This window comes from Myotis myotis, unplaced genomic scaffold (genome assembly GCF_014108235.1).
Source record: "Myotis myotis isolate mMyoMyo1 unplaced genomic scaffold, mMyoMyo1.p scaffold_m19_p_6, whole genome shotgun sequence".
NCBI lineage: Eukaryota > Metazoa > Chordata > Mammalia > Chiroptera > Vespertilionidae > Myotis > Myotis myotis.
Window position 1 is genome coordinate 77,874,184 of NW_023416368.1, and position 17,459 is coordinate 77,891,642.

At 55.5% G+C, this 17,459-nt stretch overlaps 1 protein-coding gene across 6 annotated transcripts; it reads right to left on the reverse strand.

Annotated features, from left to right (window-relative positions):
* MED16 (mediator complex subunit 16) lies at positions 1–17,271 on the reverse strand. 6 transcript variants are annotated; one of them, XM_036313829.1, is made up of 15 exons: positions 17,164–17,271; positions 15,337–15,508; positions 14,101–14,208; positions 13,602–13,771; positions 11,240–11,671; positions 10,459–10,564; positions 8,143–8,298; positions 7,218–7,429; positions 6,465–6,671; positions 4,782–4,992; positions 4,160–4,293; positions 3,884–4,076; positions 3,268–3,484; positions 1,029–1,112; positions 1–423 (listed from the first exon to the last, which is right to left on the reverse strand). In XM_036313829.1, exons 2-15 carry the CDS (start codon positions 15,467–15,469, stop codon positions 297–299), a joined length of 2,490 nt encoding a protein of 829 aa, XP_036169722.1. In that variant the 5' UTR covers positions 15,470–15,508; positions 17,164–17,271; the 3' UTR covers positions 1–296. The 6 variants fall into 6 exon arrangements, with proteins under 6 accessions (XP_036169722.1, XP_036169720.1, XP_036169721.1 ...); XM_036313827.1 differs by having other exon boundaries at positions 17,120–17,251; XM_036313828.1 differs by having other exon boundaries at positions 15,337–15,528; positions 17,120–17,246.
* Between the last annotated feature and the right edge of the window lie 188 nt (positions 17,272–17,459).

Sequence of the window (17,459 nt, forward strand, 5' to 3'; positions counted from 1 at the left end):
TGACTATTTAAAAAAAATTTATTGAGTTTTAGAGGGAGAGAAACATCGACTGTTATTCTACTTACGCGTTCCTTGGCTAATTCGTGTATGTGCCCTGACTAGGGATTCAACCCTCGACCTTGCTGTTGGGGACCACGCTCTAACCAACTGAGGTACCTGGCCAGGGCCACGGATGACCATTTTTTAATGCACGAATAAAGGTCCTGCGTGTGTGGAATGCTGTCACTGGTGAAGGGACAGAATCACCTTCCTATAAAATCCATCAGGAATCTATTTACAGGGCTTGGGGGCCCCAGTCAAGGGCAGCTGAGGGGCATCCGCCGCCAGAGCCCCCCACACAGGCAGTTCTTGATCCAGCGCTGTTCCCACTGTTTGACGGCTGTGGTCTTGTTGGGCGACTTGAGCATGGTCACACAGCCACACCTGCAGGCAGACGTGGGTGGTAGCGCGTGCTGGCAGGGTCCTCTCTCACCTGTCACGGGGCCCTTGCACATGCTGTTCCCCCACCAGGAATACTATTCCATGCACTACCCTCCACACTGAGCTAACTCTTCCACATCCTCCCGTCCAAGTTCAGGCATCGCCCCTTCACCTCCCTGAGTGAACGAGGCCAGGGTAGGGATTCCAGTCCTGACTTAGACACCGCCTAGTGGTGTGACCTGCGAGTCAGAACCTGCGTCTGGGATAGGATGGCAGCAATCAGGGCCATGTTTGCAAAGGGCCAGCACAGGGCCCAGGCCTCACGCTGCTGTGGTTGCACCTTCATTCCTGCACTTGAGTTACTAGGAGCTCTGCAAGGGCTGTGTGGTCGGTCACCTGACCACCATTGTGCCCAGGAAAGGAAGCCCAGGACCTCCCGAGGCAGTTCGTCCGTTACAGAAACCGCTTGGTGTGCCCTCGCGACAGCCCCACACGTGGGGAAAGTGAAGTCCACAGAATGGAAGCCTCTCACCCTGTGGTCACTTGGTGGCAGAGCGGGGACAGTGTTTGCCGCAGGCCTGACAAAGGGTCCACAGTGGGTGGCTCACCTCGTACAGGCCTTGCACTCCTCCGTGGGGTGGGCTCCCAGGTGCAGCCTCCGCAGGTGGTCAATCTTGGGCTGGCCCGTGGCCCTGGCAGATGAGAGGGGAGAGCAAACGGGATCAGGCCTCCAATCCCACAACACGCAGAGAGATGCATGCCCATGTGCACACATGCGAACACAGATGCGTGCACACACGACACACCCACTGTGGCAAAACACAAGGGAGTGTGTGCATGTAGGTGTGCATCTACACTCCCTCTGCACACAGACACCCTGCAGGGATGGTGCTGGATGGCACCAGAGAACCTGGCAGTAGGACCTTCTGCAGGAGTGGACCTGGTGGCTGGGGCAGGACAGTTGGTTATATTCGTTTAAACCATGTTTGGAAGTTTCCAGAACACAGGGCTTAAAACCTCCCTGCAACCGCACACTCATTCACAGAGTCTTTTCTGAACCGCCAAAAAGAGGGAAGCTTGTGATTCCTCAGGGCGTGTCCTACCATGACCCAAGAAAGGAAATGCAGGGAGGTCCCAGAGCTGGGACCCCAGGGTATGAATGGTATTTCTTTTATTCACCTGTTTCATTTATTATTTTTTTTTACCTTCACCCAAGGATATATTTATTGATTTTTTTAGAGATGAAGGGAGAGAGAGAAAGAGAAACATCCAGTGGTTGCCTCCAACCAGGGATTGAGCACACAACCTAGGTTATGTGCCCTGACCGAGCATTGAACCCGCAACCTTTCGGTGTACAGGACGGCACTGCAGCCAACTGAGCTCCCAGCCAGGGCTTACTCATGTTTTCTGAAACTTCCAAAGTAACAGGATACTTGGGGAGGTCGTGTGTGTTTCTCCATCCAACTGAGCAGGGGTGGGAGCCTGATGGGTCCCGGTGCAGATGGTGGCCGAGGGTTACAGGGCTCCTGGTTGTAACCCTGACTCAGTGATTGCACCTTTCATTTATTTTCGTTTTTTGTTTAATTGATTTTTTTTTAAAATATATTTTGATTTTTTACAGAGAGGAAGGGAGAGAGATAGAGAGCCAGAAACATCGATGAGAGAGAACCATCGATCAGCTGCCTCCTGTACATCTCCCACTGGGGATGTGCCCGCAACTCAGGTACATGCCCTTGACCGGAATCGAACCTGGGACCTTTCAGTCCACAGGCCGACGCTCTATCCACTGAGCCAAACCGGCCTCGGCTGTTTAATTGATTTTTATAGAGAGGATAGGAGAGGGAGAGGGAGAAACATTGATGTGAGAACGTAACATTGCTTGGCTGCCTCCTGCACGCCCCCTACCAAGGATTGAACCAGCAACCTTTTGGTGCATGGGACGATGCCTAACCATTGAGCCACATCAGCCAGGGCGTGATTGAAACCTTTCTGAGCTGTTGACTCCTCTGTAAGATGGGGACAACCCCCACCCCGCTCGCCGCCCCGCCAAGTACTGTGGGCAGCAAAGGATTAACTTAGCAGCTTGGGCGATCAGACCCCTGTTCCCAAAGACAGGGCTGGTCCTTGACCGCATGAGTTCTCCTCAGCCCGGTGAAGATCCTGCCTGACTTAGTGTCCATCAGGGCCGGGACCAGGCCAGATGTGCTTTATGATGGGGGGCTCAGGCCACGTATCAGCCTGGCCTCTGCAGAGGCTGGAGCCCAAGTAACCACGGTCAGCCATGTGGGCACTGCATGCAACAAGTGACAGACCAGGGGGAGGACTCATGGACACCCGAGTGCACAAATCAGTGTAGACTGAGGTGATGGCCCTAGCCAATTTTGCTCAGTGGATAGAGGGTTGGCCTGTGGACTGAAGGGTCCTGGGTCAAGGGCACATGCCAAGGTTGCGGACTCCATCCCCAGTAGGGGGTGTGCAGGAGGCAGCTGATCAATGATTCTCTCTCATCATTGTTTCTATCTCTCTTTCCCTCTTCCTTCCTCTCTGAAATCAATAAAATTTAAACAAATTTAAAGATAAAAATATGACTGAGGTGATGGTGGAGAGAAGTGACGGATACTAGGAGGTGTGGGGGGGGATTCACTGCCTAAGCTAGGGACCTCTCCCAGGGACAGCATTTAGGTCAAGGTTAGAAGGAAGCAGCAGGCACAGGACAGCAGCCCTGAGGCAGAAGCGTGAAGGAGTCAGGTAGGTTCAGTGCGGGGCGGGGGGGGGGGGGGGGGGGACGGGACGACACACAACCCTCCGGAAAGAATATGCAAAGGGCCCGAGGCAGAGGGCACCCACCTGATAAGGCCATCCAGCTGCAAGGTGGTGGCGCTGCCAGGGAGAATGGGAGCCTTGCCGAAGTGCAGACGCAGGGGCTGCTTGGGCTGCAGGCGGCTGACCAGGCCGTCACTGACGGGCAGCCAGTCCAAGCTGGGAATGAGCAGCTGGCTGGGCAGCAGGCAGCACTCGTCAACGAGGGTCTCGTCTGGCTCACTTGTGGGGCCCTCATCACGGCCTGCGGAGAGGGACCATGGGGATGGCGTGGTCAGCTTAGCGCTCAGGGCCCAGCTCTGACCTGACTTTCTGAGTTGTCCTGGAAGCTCCTCCCCTTCTCTGTAAAACAGGAACCCAACCATTCATTTGAAAAACATTCAGTGAGCACTGGGTGCCTTCCTAGGAACAGGGCTGCAAGAACAACAGAAATGTAACCTGGTGACTGGAGACAAGCCACTAGGTGCCTAATAACTGTTGAATGAGCTAATGCTGAATGAGCACCCACCCCGTGCTTGGACCTGTGCTGGGTGCTGGGTGAACAGTAGAGACCAAGACAGAGCCGGTTCGATTTGTGGAAGTTCATATGCTGGTGGGGGGACTCAGCCAGGGTTGTATGTTGGTGGGGGGCTGGGAATCTCACAGCAAATCCAGAGCTTGGTGAGCAGGCGGAAGAGCAGGGACATGCTGTCCTGAGTGTCAGAGGTGGCTGTGTACACGGGCAGGCAGCTGGGCTTCAGCAGGCCCCAGATGCGGATGACGACCATCAGCTCCCGCAGCATGCCGAGCGAGGTGCCGTCCCGCAGGAAGCTATGCCCAGGCCGCAGCGGGGCGCCCTGTAGGAAAAGGCACTCAGGCTGTGCATTTAAATGTGTGCCACACCCTGTGACCTCCACGGGTGCTGGGGGAGGGGGCACACCTGGTTGGGCAGGCTGGCCAGCAGGTAGAGCACGAAGTCGCCCACCCATTGCAGGAGCTGCTGCAGGGCCTGAAGTGTGTTCATGTCCAGGACAAACTCCTCTGTTTTGAGGTTGATCATGACCTTGTCGATATCTGGAAGGGGAGGGTGGTCAGGTGGCTGGGCCCCACTGTGCACAGGGACCAACCCTGCTTTGCACCGTGGCCTATTACCCAGCAGCACCCGATGTGAGCTGGGCCTGACGAGGTCAACCCAACACTGAACAAGCAAGTGGACAAGATGGCTGAGCTGAGGAGCTTGGAGGAAAGGGCTGGACCTAGAGCAACAGTGTCCACTGCCAGCTCTCAGGACAACCAGTGTCCTTCGGGCCAACCTGCACTGGCCCCTTGCAGCTCCTCCCCAGCATGACTCATCTTTGGTTCCCTTCTGGTTAACATCTGTCCCCAGCTCCAGGCCAACCCTGAGGGCCAAGGCCTCCCCTTCCTTCAGTTACCACCCCCATGCTTGGCACACAGTCAGCTCCCAGTGGACAGTGTGCGGGTGGGATTTAGCACATTCCCGCGCACAACTGTGCATGTGCAGCAGCTCTCAGGGTGGCCTGCTGGGTGGGGGCAGGACCCACCAACATCTGTGATCTTGGCGCAGATCTCGGTCAGCCGGTCGCCGGGACTTTTGTCGGGGGTGTTGAGGATGTGTGGGCGCAGCAGGGACTTAAGAGTGGAGCTGATGGCGATGAGAAAGAGCTTGGCGTGGTAGTCGCACACGAGGGTCACGGTGCAGGGCGACAGCTTGCAGAGCGAAGCCTTCATGGCCAGGATCCGGGTGGAGAGGACCTGGGGGTGGACAGTGTGAGGAAGTCACTTTGCCACAGTGTATAGCTGGGCTGGGCAAGCGGAGACAACCTGCCTCATGTCTCTGTGCCCCACCTCCTTATGGCAGAATCAGAAAAGAGAACCTATCTCACAGAATGGGGAGGGTGTCAACCTGGGAGTGGCCCTGCCCCCAGGGGACACTGGGCCTCCCTGGGGACATCTGTAGTTGTCACACTGGGTGTGTTCCTGGCATTGAATGGGTGGGGGCTGCTCAACACCCCACTGTGCCCAGGACAGCTCCCCCACCGCTGACCTGGCCCAGATGTCAGCGGTGGCGAGGGGAGACCTGTTCTCACGGGATGGGTGAATGCACGAAAAGTATTAAAATGCATTAGGTCACTACCCATAAGCAGTGATTTTTTTAAATCCAAAATGTGTTTATTGGGATGGTCTCCCACTCATCTTGATTTGAGGGGCTTTTAGTGCTGCTTCCTTCTGAAGGAACATCCTCTGTAAGCCTTGCTTTTCCTCCTGTTGGCTGACAGAGGACAATGGAGCAACCAACACACACAACTACTGTTTGTGCAGAGCTAAAGACAGGGGTGACGCTATAACAGCGGTTCTCAACCTGTGGATCGCGACCCCTTTGGGGGTCAAACGACCCTTTCACAGGGGTCACCTAAGACCATCGGAAAACACAGATATAATTACATATTGTTTTTGTGATTAATCACTATGCTTTAATTATGTTCAATTTGTAACATTGAAATTGGGGGTCACCACAACATGAGGAACTGTATTAAAGGGTCACGGCATTAGGAAGGTTGAGAACCGCTGCTCTATAGCATCCTGGGCATTTTACACCCACGAAGTAGGAACGGGGGCTCTGCACCAGGCAATTCTCCTCATTTTTCCCCTTCTCCTCTTCTGGAGAGGGAGAGGCCGACTGTCATGGGGAGGTCGTCACCGCCGGAAAAGGCAGCAGTGATTTTATTCCCACCGTGATCAGCGCTGAACCTCTCCGCATCCTCACATCCACCCTAATAATCTCACTCATGTCCTCTCAGGCTGCTCTTATGAAGGGGACCTTCCTCACTTCACTGTCTTACTGGTCACTGCTGGCAGAGGAAAGCTAGACTGTTCTCTGCAGCCTCCCTGCTGAGCTCACACTGGAGTTCAGGGCCCCTCGAGGTGCTTGTGCTTTCACAGGCACACACTCTTGTCTCCTGGTCACTGTTCTCTCTTCCTTTCTGATCCCTAAGGCTGTTTACTGCTCCTACCTCATGAGGAACCCCCACCCCGCACGCACGCACACGCGCGCACTCCAGGCTGTTTGAGAAGAAAGCCCCCACTGGCAGCAGAGGCGGTGGCCCCAGGGGTTCACGTGTCACCTACAGGGCTCTGACTTCCTGCAGAAATCTCTCCAGATGAAGGACTAGGCAAGAAGGGAGGGGGCGCCCTCTGTCGGGTGAGGGCACGGGGGCCCCGACTACCTGCTGAAGGGCCGCCTTCTGGCGCGTGTACTCCTCGTGCAGCCGCTCCACCAGGCTCTGCACCATGGCGGGCTGCACATGCAGCAGGATGTCCCACCAGTCATAGCCGGTCACCATGCAGTACTCCAGCAGGAAAAGCAGGTGCCGCAGGGCCAGGTTCACATCCAGCGTGTGGCCCATGGAGGGCGAGATGCGCAGCATGCTCAGCTGTGGGAGAGGAAACGGCCGGTGAGGCCACAGAGGGAGCGCTAGGTGGCTGAGGATCCTCGCTCACCTAAGGCTCCGGGCACCATGTCCCTCCAAGGGCTGATGGTCCTGCTGCTGTGGGGGCAGTCGGAGCCTGGTGTGCGGAAGTGTTAATGGGCTTGAGGGAGCTGTGCAGTGCTTCCCCAAACAGCCCAAGAGGCCACCCTATACCCACAGGCACATTTGGAGTTACTGGAGCCTTCATTTAGGCTCCATGATGGACACAAACCCATGTGGGAGGGGGCGTGGGGATCCCTCCAGACACAGACATAGTTCCCCAGGGAAGTTGAGCACCTCACGCAGGACAGGCCTGTGGACGGCAGATGGCCCCTAAATGCAGGTGCTGAGGAAACGAACCAGGAGTCAGGCAGACACCAAAACAAGTGGCAGGCGCCTGACATGACTAGACGGAGCCCATTTCCTCCAGGACGGCCAGGGGGAGGGGGAGGATGCTCCCCGCCACACGCACTAAGTGGGCAGCTTTGGGGCACCTGGGACAGCGCTTACCTTCCCATGGTTGTCAATGCCCACGAGGGCCAGGGAGGTCCAGGACAGCTGCATGGCCTTGAAGTGGACGGTGGGGCCCGTGGTCCGAGGGCGCTTGATTGCTGGCTCATCCATGGAGCGCGGAGCTGTGGAGCTGAAGAAGATGGCCATGGTCTGCAGTGACAGCCGGTGCACGATGTGGACGCTACCGTCATGGAAGGCCAGGGCCAGCCCTAGGGGCAGGGCACATGCAGCGTCAGGGGCAGGAAGGGCCTAGAACAGGCCCCTGGGCAACCGTTCTGAACAATAGGAAGTGACTACTCTGGGGACGGGTGAGCCCCAAGCCACAAAGGGCTCACCACCCACGTCTGGCTGGCTGCCCCCATGGCCGTTACCAGCTCCTCCTTTGTCAACAGCCTATGAGAGTCAGGGGAGCAAGCGCTGCCAGCTCAGGCTGCACGTCCCCGGCCCCCTGGCAGCTGGCACTGTCTTAGCTGATGTGAGCAAGCGCACAACTCCCAGGGGGACAAGGAACACGAAGGGCCTCATAGCAGGAGCAGAGGTCAGTAAGGTCAGGGGCACCTCAAGCCCAAAGCTTGTAATGAACGTGTAACAGGGCTGGGGCTGACGGTTAGCCATCCCAGTGCTTCCCGCCTGATTCGCTCACGGTCACAGGCTCCAGGGACTGAACCCAGGATCAGCGTCTCAGCAGCTACAAGGGAGTGCTGCTTATCTGCAAAGTTTGCCCCCAAGTTTCCAACCTCTGCGTTATTGATTTCTAACTACCCTTTATCAGCTAAAGAAGCAGCTTCTCATCCAGCCTCATAGCCCTTTGAGCTCGTCTGATCCTGAAAGTGGGGCCACCTCCTCGCTGGGAACTGACTTGAAGGCAGAGGCAACTCTCCCAGCTTTAAGACCCAAGACCCGAGCTCCGAGACCACCATACCCAGGCCAGGGTAGAACTGCGTGTCGCTGGCCACCTTCAGGTCAGTGTTGGTGAGCGAGATGGGCAGCTTGGGCAGTGCCACGGCAGACACTCGATCCAAGTCGTTGGTGGCTGACAGGATCCGCCATTTGAGAATCATGGGCTGCTTGTCGCCAACTGAAAAGGGGGCAGGGACACAGGACAGCAATGGAATGAAGACAAGACAAACACCACAATGGGGGGCCCTGACATTGGCCAAGTTCCCTTCTCTGATCCCAGTGCCTGTCCCCCACAGGGGCCCTACCCCAGCCCTGGCCACCCAGTACATCATGCCCCAGCCAGGTGGTGGGTGCAGGACGGGTATATGACCCAAGGTGGCCAACAGAACTCAATCCTGGGACTTCCTGGGGACGGGGAGGAGGCATCCTTTGGGAAGCTGTCAGCTGGTGGTAGTGGGTGCCCACTTGATGGACCCAACACACCAAGAAGGGGGACACCACCCTCCATATCCTGCCACCACACAAACCCCCAAATTCCCCTCATAACTCAGCCAGCTTAGGTTTGGTTTTGTCCCTTATGACCTAAGAGATCCTAGGTAGGACCCCATCTCTCCCCATCAGATAAGATGCACCCCTTCCTGCACCCACACCCTCAGGGTGATGAGGAAGCCCCTCTCCAAGAAGTGGACTGATTTCTGTGAATCTGGGCTTGGCCGGTGGGCGCTGGTGAACATGGTATGAGTAAAGGATCAAACAGTGCTTGTACCCAGGACACTGAGGTGAGCAGACTGGGCTGCGGGGATGTGTGCCATGGGAGGATGGGCCCAGCTGGTGGTCAGCAGCCTGAGCCCGGAGGCTGATGGCAGGCACATGGAACCAAGCAGGTACAGCGGGTGACCCAGCCTAGAATAATACGGCCTGTGGCTTTTTGTTGCTATTTTTCTTTTTTTTAATCCTCACCTGAAAATATTTTTTCCATTGATTTTCAGAGAGAGTGGAAGGGAAGGAGGAGGAGGGGAGAAAGGGAAGAAAGAGAGAGAGAGAGAGATTGACATGAGAGAGATACATGGATTGGTTGCCTCCCACACACACCCCAACTGGGGCAGGGGATTGAACATGCAACCCAAGTAAGTGCCCTTGACTGGGAATCGAACCCACGACCCTTCAGTCCGTGGGCCAACACTATAAACACTGAGCCAAACCGGCCAGGGCTGGGCTGCGGTTTGTTACTGACTGTCAGAGGGCTCATCTCTGCCACCATCTACGTCCAGATTTGTGCACCAGGTGGCTCCTCACAGTTTATAAACTTGCTGTAAACCCAGTAATGGACTCGTGGCAAATGCTGTCCCCTCAGGGACAATGACGCCCAGAGAGGTTAGAGTGGGCTTCAGTATCTGGCATGGAAGACACTGGGGTGTCAAGGTAACAACCACAGCAGAGGTTGTGGGCTGGGAACAGTGCCCAGCATTTAAACCCTTCCTGCCTCCCCCTCGCCCCCCACTGGTGCACATGGAGGCACTAATGCAGCCCTGCCCGCCCCCTGTGGGGCCACCAGCCACATCTAAAAGCTCCCGGGATGCTTGTCCAGGGACAGGGCAATGTGGCCCTCTTCAAGTTAATTACTCTGCAGCCACAACAGACAGCTTATGTAACCACCTTGAGCAGCGAATGGAGCCTCAAGGGGCCTCTTGACACAGCTTCATTAGCGGCTTTTGTTTAGCAGCGCCCCGCCCCCAACACCCAACTACCCCAGAGTCCATTAGCACTAATCAGCAGAAAGCAGAGCTTTCTTTCGCCAGGAAAACATCTGCATCTGTGTCTCAGGGCAGGGTTTACCCCCCACAGCCCCACCATCAGGGGCTGAAAACCAGTAGCTTTTCCAGCTTCCCACTGACTTCAGGCCTGGCCAGGCCAGTGTGTTCCAGGGTCTGTACTGAGGAGGGGGTGCCCGTCTTGGGGCCATCCTGAGCCATGGGGTCTCCCCATGGGTGAAAGGATGGGGGAGAGGGAGGTGAGACTGTAGGCTTGTTCTTGGTAAACTCAGTTAAGCCCTCCAGCCTCAGTTTCCTCACTCTAAACCAGGGTTTGTGCAAGATTCCATGGCTTTTAGGATTAAGTGCCTCCCTGCAGCCAATCCCCCCTTGCTGAGCTGCTTCAGCTCCTGGCTTTGTGCCCAGGACTTCTGCTCTGCTCTTCCTCCACCAGCCCTACACGCCCTACAGGTTTCAGGGTGAGGTCGCTGGGCTGCCTGCGGGGTGACTACGAGTAAGGACTTCACCTCTCTGCGCCCAAGTTTCCCCAATTTAAGTCAAATGCCCAGCCCCACCGGGGGACTCACCCACAGGAGAGATCTGCTGGAAGATGTTGTTCACGGGGAGCCCCTCCTTCCGCAGGGACCAGCACTCCACGATGCTGCTTGTCTGGCTGGAAGCGCACAAGAGCACCTGGGAGGACAACGGGTGGCTGGAGGCGGCGGCACCTTGGGCTTCACACCTCATGGGAGGCCCTCGCTCTAACCCAGGCTCAGGTGCTGCCTGCCTGATCCAGCTACCGCCCCGCCCCAGGCCTGTGTCTGCTCAGTCGCTCACACTGGCCCTGGCCTCACAGCCACTGTGGACTCGGATCCAGGCCTACCTATCCCCCCCGCTGCTGGAACAGCACACATCACCCCACGGTGCCCTCCCTGGTACTTGGGGCCTGACTGCTGCATTGTTATGATGGGAACATAGTGACTTAGTGGGGTCAACTGAACAACAGCCTCACAGATATTCCTGTCCTGGTCTCAGGACCTGTGGACATGTCACCTCACATGATAAAAGGATTCCGAGTTAGAGACGATTCTGGATTCCCTGTGGAGCCCAGTGTCATCAGAGAGGCAGAGGTCAGAGATGGTAGAGGCTGTGCTGCTGCTGACTGTGACAATGGAGAAAGGTGCCAAGAACCAGGGAGACAGCCTCTCTAGAGGCTGGAAAAGGCTGGAAACGGTTTTCTTTGGAGCCTCTGGAAGGACAGCCCTGCCTACACCTGGGTTTAGCCTCGTGTGACCCATGTAGGACTCGCGATCCAGGACTGGAAATAAGAAATGTGTGGCACTGTGGCCACATCCCCGGTGGCCTCACCTGCTCAGACATGTCTCGGGCCAGGAACTTGAGGTGGGTGATGGCGGGGAACTTGTCCTTGCGGTTGAGGTCGGTGGTACAGCGCATGAAGAGCGAGGGCAGGATCTCGGTGTCGATGCGACACTTCTCGCTCACCACACTCACGCACACCTTGTAGAACTGCACGGGGGAGGCGCTGCTGCCATCCGCCGTGGCCACCACAATGTTGCCGCCACCCGTGAAGGCAATGTCGGCCAGGGCAACACGGCCACGCAGCCGGCACAGGCTCTCCGTTGACGTCAGCACCTGCCCGCTGGGCTTCAGTAGAGACACAGTGACCAGGCCGCTGACTGTCACTGCGATCCAGCCCTCCATGGGCTTGCCCCCAAACAGAGTGAGCGACGGTGAGAACTTGACTCGGGAGAACTTCTCCCCGAAGCTGGAGGCACCTGACTGCAGGGGAGTGAGCGAGGGTTCTTAGTATTGGTTCCTCCCCCACCTAGGGCATGAGGAAAGATGCCCCATTGAGCTGTTAGGGGTCTGCCTCTTGTGACCCGACGACCCCCTTCTGGGAGCCACACCCACAGAAACAGAGGAACAATGAGGTAGAAGCTACAAAAGCATGGACTTGAATTCAAATCCTGCCTCGGCCACTTGAGCACGCTGTCATATGGGCCTCTCTGACCCTGTTTCCTCATCTGTACTTCAGAGGACCCTGCTGAGAGTCAAATGACTGAATCCATGAAGGACAGGAGTCAGCAACCTTCTCCCGTAAGGGGCCAGACACTCGGTGTTTTTAGGCTTGCAGGCCAGGTGGCCTCTGCTGGTGGACTACTTGCTCTTTCTGAGTTTGTAGAAGCAGCTGCCTATAAGACTGTTCACAGAAACAGGTGGGGCTGCATTTGGCCCGTCGGCTGAGTGTGCAGACCCTGCATTAAGAATTCAGGACGTACCATAAAAGTACTGGCTGCTGCTGTTTTATTACTATTTTATGTCAAATTAGGTTTAAGTTACGATTTATGTGCAAAATTCACTCTTTTTTCAAGCATATAGTTCCATAGGTCTTGACAAACGTATTGCCATGGAAAACCACTAAAATCGTGACCAGAATCCACTCCCCTCAAAAGGGCCCTCATGGCCCTTAGCAGCCAGTCCCCACCCACCCTACCCTGGGCCCTGGTTGTGTGGGTAATTTTGCCTTTTCTAGAACTGTACCTGAGTGGAGCCAGTGTGCAGCCTGTAGTCTGGTTTCTTCCACTCAGCATGACACTTTTGAGCTCTGTCTGTGCTGTTTAATCACTGAAACAGCACTGAGCTGGAGGCTACACAGGGTTTCTCTAAGTGGTCTGAGAGCAGTGGTACACCCCTCTCCTGTGAGCTGGAACAGAATGCAGGTTCCTGGGCCTTTGACCTGTGCCAGGCTGACTCCTCTCATGCATTCTCTCAATGAATCCTCACCATGACCCACCACCAACCCCACGTGATAATAAGCAAAGTGATGCATGTAGGCATGAAGTCAGGATTTTAACTCAGGTTCCCCTTGATCTAGGAGGCTTCAGTCTTAACACATTGTGGACGACCATGAGAAATCTCATTTCATATTACACAGAGTTTTACAAAGTATCATATTTAAAAAGATATTAGCTTGTAAGAACACGTAATAAATAACTTCAAAATGCAATGGATATTTAAAGCGTGCCTTTAACAGTTATGTAAAACGTTTTTTGTATTTGTTCAATAGAAACTTATCTGGCCACTGGGTAAAGCTAGCAATAAAACTACTGGTCTGCAATGGGTTAACTATGACACTGGGCTAAATCAGGGCATGGAGAGAGGAATTCTGGAATATTACTGAATCAAAGTGTGGACTGGGTTCTCAGGACAGTGTAATGGAAGATTCACTGAGGACAGCAGTCATTAGTTAAATAGGTGGCCCACTGAAAACACAAGTGCCAACTGACAGCTTGATAAAAGGTATGAGCCAGGCCCCAGGTTCAAAAAACCAGAAGATGCCCTGCCTAGCCAGCTTGTCTCAGTGGATAGAACGTCGGCCTGTGGGACTGAAGGGTCCCGGGTTCAATTCCAATCAAGGGCACATGCCCAGGTTGTGGGCTCAATCCCCAATAGGGGGTGTGCAAGGAGGCAACTGATCAATGATTCTCTCCCATCATTGATGTTTCTCTCTCTCCCTCTCTCTCTCTCTCTCTCTCTCTCCCTCTCTCTCTCTCGTTCTCTCCCTTCCTCTGTGAAATAAATAAAAATATATATTTTAAAAACAACAACAACAGATGCTGGTGGTGGGAGAGGAGGAGGAGCCAAGTTGACAGATGGATGGATAAAGTAAGTGGTCTCGTCCACCACGTTTACTCAGGAAGACACCCACCTTTTCCACGTGCAGTGCCAACTTCACACCATTGTGCAGCCAAGACAGGGCCACGATGGGGTCCCCCTCCACCAGGCTTCCCATAGGGCTCTCCCAGCTGTTGGCCAGGTGGTCCGCCATGCTCCAGCACTTGATTTGTCCATTGGCATCAGCTGACAGGAGCCGGGAGCCTGTGTGGAGCAAACATACATCACAAATCCCCACCAAGGGCAAGGACTATCACCCGCAATACTTCAAGGACCTGGGAGAAGCCAGCCCAGTGAAGGTGGAGCAGGGGAGTGGCACAAGGCATGATGCGGAAATGGCTCTGAACACAGGAACAGGAAAAGCAGTAGCCGCAAAGCCGTAAATCAAAGGTTCCAGTCCCAGCTCTGACTCTGGGGACAGGACCAAAGAAATACAGAACACATCTCCCTGGGATTCAGGGTCAAGCGTGAGCATCACCATAGTCTCCTTCAGCCACACAGGACCCTACCAACCTTACCAGCCCCACCCTCACCTGACTGGTCCCACTCGAGGCAGGTGATGGCTTCGCTGTGCTCGGAGCTGATGGAGTGCACGTCCCAGGGGTGCTCCGTGTCCAGAATGTGGATCAGGCGGGTCAGGTCTGCAAGAGACAGGACGGGGCACAGTCAGTTCAGTGACAATGATGTGGCTCTGAAGTCATGGAGGAACCCAGCAAAAGTCTCACCCGAAGGGAAGTCATGGAGATGTTGCTAACTATCTATACAGCCTGGGAACTAATGAGGAACGGGCTTGTGCCCCCTCGGGAAAAAGAGCAGGCCTGTGAGTTTGCCACCAGTGTGTCTACGACCACGTGTTTAGAGACCCAGAAAACAGAACAGGAAGAGAATGACCCCAAAATTCTAACAGTGTGCTTCTCCGTGGAAGATAATAGGTGGTTCTCTTTATCCTAAATTTCTGTGCTTTTCTAAATTTCTCTAACAAGTGCTCATTACTCAAATGATGGAGAGAAGACTGCGGTGGGCATGCACCTTACAGGCTTTCAAAAGTCACAAGAGACATGTGCCCTGGCCAGTGTGGCTCAGTTGTTGGGCATCATCCCATGCACCAAAAGGTTGCTGCTTCAATTCTCAATCAGGGCACGTGCCCGGGTTGCGGGCTTTATCCTCAGTGGAGGGCATGCAGGAGGCAGCGATCAATGCTTTGCTCTCACATCAGTTGTTTCTCTCTTTCCCGCTCCCTTCCTCAAAATCAATAAAAACATATGTTTTTTTAAAAAGTGATATGTAAGGTATGGAAAGTGAGACATAAATCTCCAACAAGCCTGAGTAAAATGCCCACCGTTCCCCCCTTCTATCCTGCAGGGGTGATCCCAGTGTCCGCCGGGCACCAGATGTAGGAGAGCACCATCACAGAGCCATCAGTTAAACTGGGTTGCTCACTGAGGAAAGCAGCCACCAGTTAAATGGGAGGTGGTTCACCGAGGAGAGCAAGCATCAGTTAAATAGACAGTTAAATAGAAGGCTCACTTAGGACTGCAGCCATCAGTTAAATGCATGTGCCCTTTGCACCCCTAAAAGGCTGGGGCCCTCACCACCCCCCAATTGTGAATGAGGAAGGACTGAAAGGGCCTGGATAGGTTGGAGGTGGCTACCAGGCAGGCTAGAGACATGTTGTCACCCATGCCAGGCACCATGGGAGCCAGGGGTATATAATGTGTGGGGAGGGGAGAAGAGGAAATGGGAGCTGGGCTAGAGGTGAAGGGGTGTACCCTGGTCATCATTCCGGAGGTCCGTGGTGAAAGCGATGAGGTTGCGGCAGGACCAGGCACAGGCCAGGGGCACTGACGGACAGTGGGTGCTCTTGGGCCACTTCTCCCACTCGCAGACATAAGCCAGATCCATTGTGCCACCTGCCACAGGTCACACACTGAGAACAGTCACCTGAGGAAGAGAATGACCACCTGAAGGAGGAAGTGACAGGGAGGACTGGTTTGCCTTTGCCAAGTGCCTGCAGGGTGCTGAATGCCATGCTGGATGCTGGGTCACCATGAGAAATGAAAAGGACCCAGTCCCTGCCCTTGGGTCTTACATGTGTGTGTCAGGGGGGAAGGCTGCATTTTAAACAGAGGGCAAGCAAGGGAGGCCACACCGGGGAGAAGACATGTGAGCATACGTGCAAGGGAACGCACAGAGGCATGCAGGTATCTAGGGAGGAGTACTGCAGGTGGAGGGAACAGCCAGTGCAAAGGCACAGAGGATGCATGGAGCCTGGGGTGTTTAAGAAGGGGCCCGGTAGCCAAAGCCGGTTTGGCTCAGTGGATAGAGCGTCGGCCTGCGGACTGAAGGGTCGCAGGTTCGATTCCAGTCAAGGGCATGTACCTGGGTTGCGGGCACATTCCCAGTGGGGGATGTGCAGGAGGCAGCTGATCGATGTTTCTCTCTCATCGATGTTTCTAACTCTCTATCTCTCTCCCTTCCTCTCTGTAGAAAATCAATAAAATATATTTAAAAAAAAAAAAAGAAGGGGCCCGGTTATTGAAGTAAGGTGGGAGGCGACAGCAGGGTCCTGGCTTTCCCCCTGCGTGGCACAGAAGTCCCAGGAAGGCAGTGATTTCTTTGTATTTCAGCAGGACCCCTCTGCTGTCTGGAGGATGCAGCTGGGGGTGGGGTGAGCTGACTGCACTGGTCCAGGTGAGCAGTGGAAACTGAGAGGAGGTCAGACCCTGGGTCTGTCCGTACGGAAGGGCCCGGTGGGGCTACCTCTGGCAGAGTTGGGGAGACAGGCTGGGGGAAGTCAGCAGTTTGTTTTTGGCGTGGACTTATGGATTGTAAGAATAACAATAACGGTGAACTTCTCCTCCGTGCTCTCTATGTGCCTGGCCTCGATTACGGGTTATGTCCTTTCACCATTACAAAAGCCCAGTGAAGTTAGTATGATAAACGCTTTTTTCAATCACAGCCCCCACGTCCGAATCCTTAGGCCCCGCCCCCAAAGCCCTTTCCCTTCCCCTTCAATCTGGCTCCCCAGACCCCGCACCCAATCTCCTCTAAAACCTCCAGGCCCAGCCTGAACTCCTAGGCTTCGCCGCAGGGACTCCCCAACAATCCTTAGGTCCGCTCCCGGAGCCCTGCAGCCCCGCCCTAACACCCTTGGCTTTCCAGACCCCGTCCCCACATCGGGGCCCTCCAGGTTCCGCCGCCAACTCTCCCCTACAACTCCAGGCCCAACCAGGGACCATACGCAACCGCTAGGTCCCCCCCTACCCAAAACCTTTAAACTCCGCCCCCAATTCGCCCAGGACCCTCCCCGGAGAGAAACAATCCCTAGGCCCCGCTGCGATTCCCCCGCCCGCGCCCGGCTGAGGACCCCGCTTCTGCAACAACCCCAGGCCACGCCCAGGCCGCATACCCAGCACCCTTTGCTTCTCCGACCCGCCCTCTGACCCCGCAGGCCCCGCCCCAGCCCGCGAGGCCCCGCCTCCTCCGGGACGCGCTCCCGGGGGTTGCCCGGAGGCCGGCCGGACCCTCTGGACCCCAGTGCCTCTTGCTCACCGGGCCAGTCAGGGCGCCGCGGCCGCAGCCCGCGCTCGTCCTACCTCCCCGGCTCCGGTGCCGCCATCTTCCCTGGGACCAACGAGTCGCCCGCGCAGCGCGGCCGCCTCCCAGAGGCTTCTGGGACGGCGGCGGCGCTGGCTCCGCCCACTTCCGGGCTTGTTTGTGAGGCTCAATAGACTCCCAGCAGCTACCTGAGCTTTGTGAGAATAACGAGCACTGTTTCAACTCCAGGGAGAGGTCCCGTTATGTGCTGCACTAATATCGTATCCAGATGGGTTGCCCTCAGTGGAAAGTATTTATATGCCCTGTAAATAGCCCTAGGTTCGGCCCCTCGCTA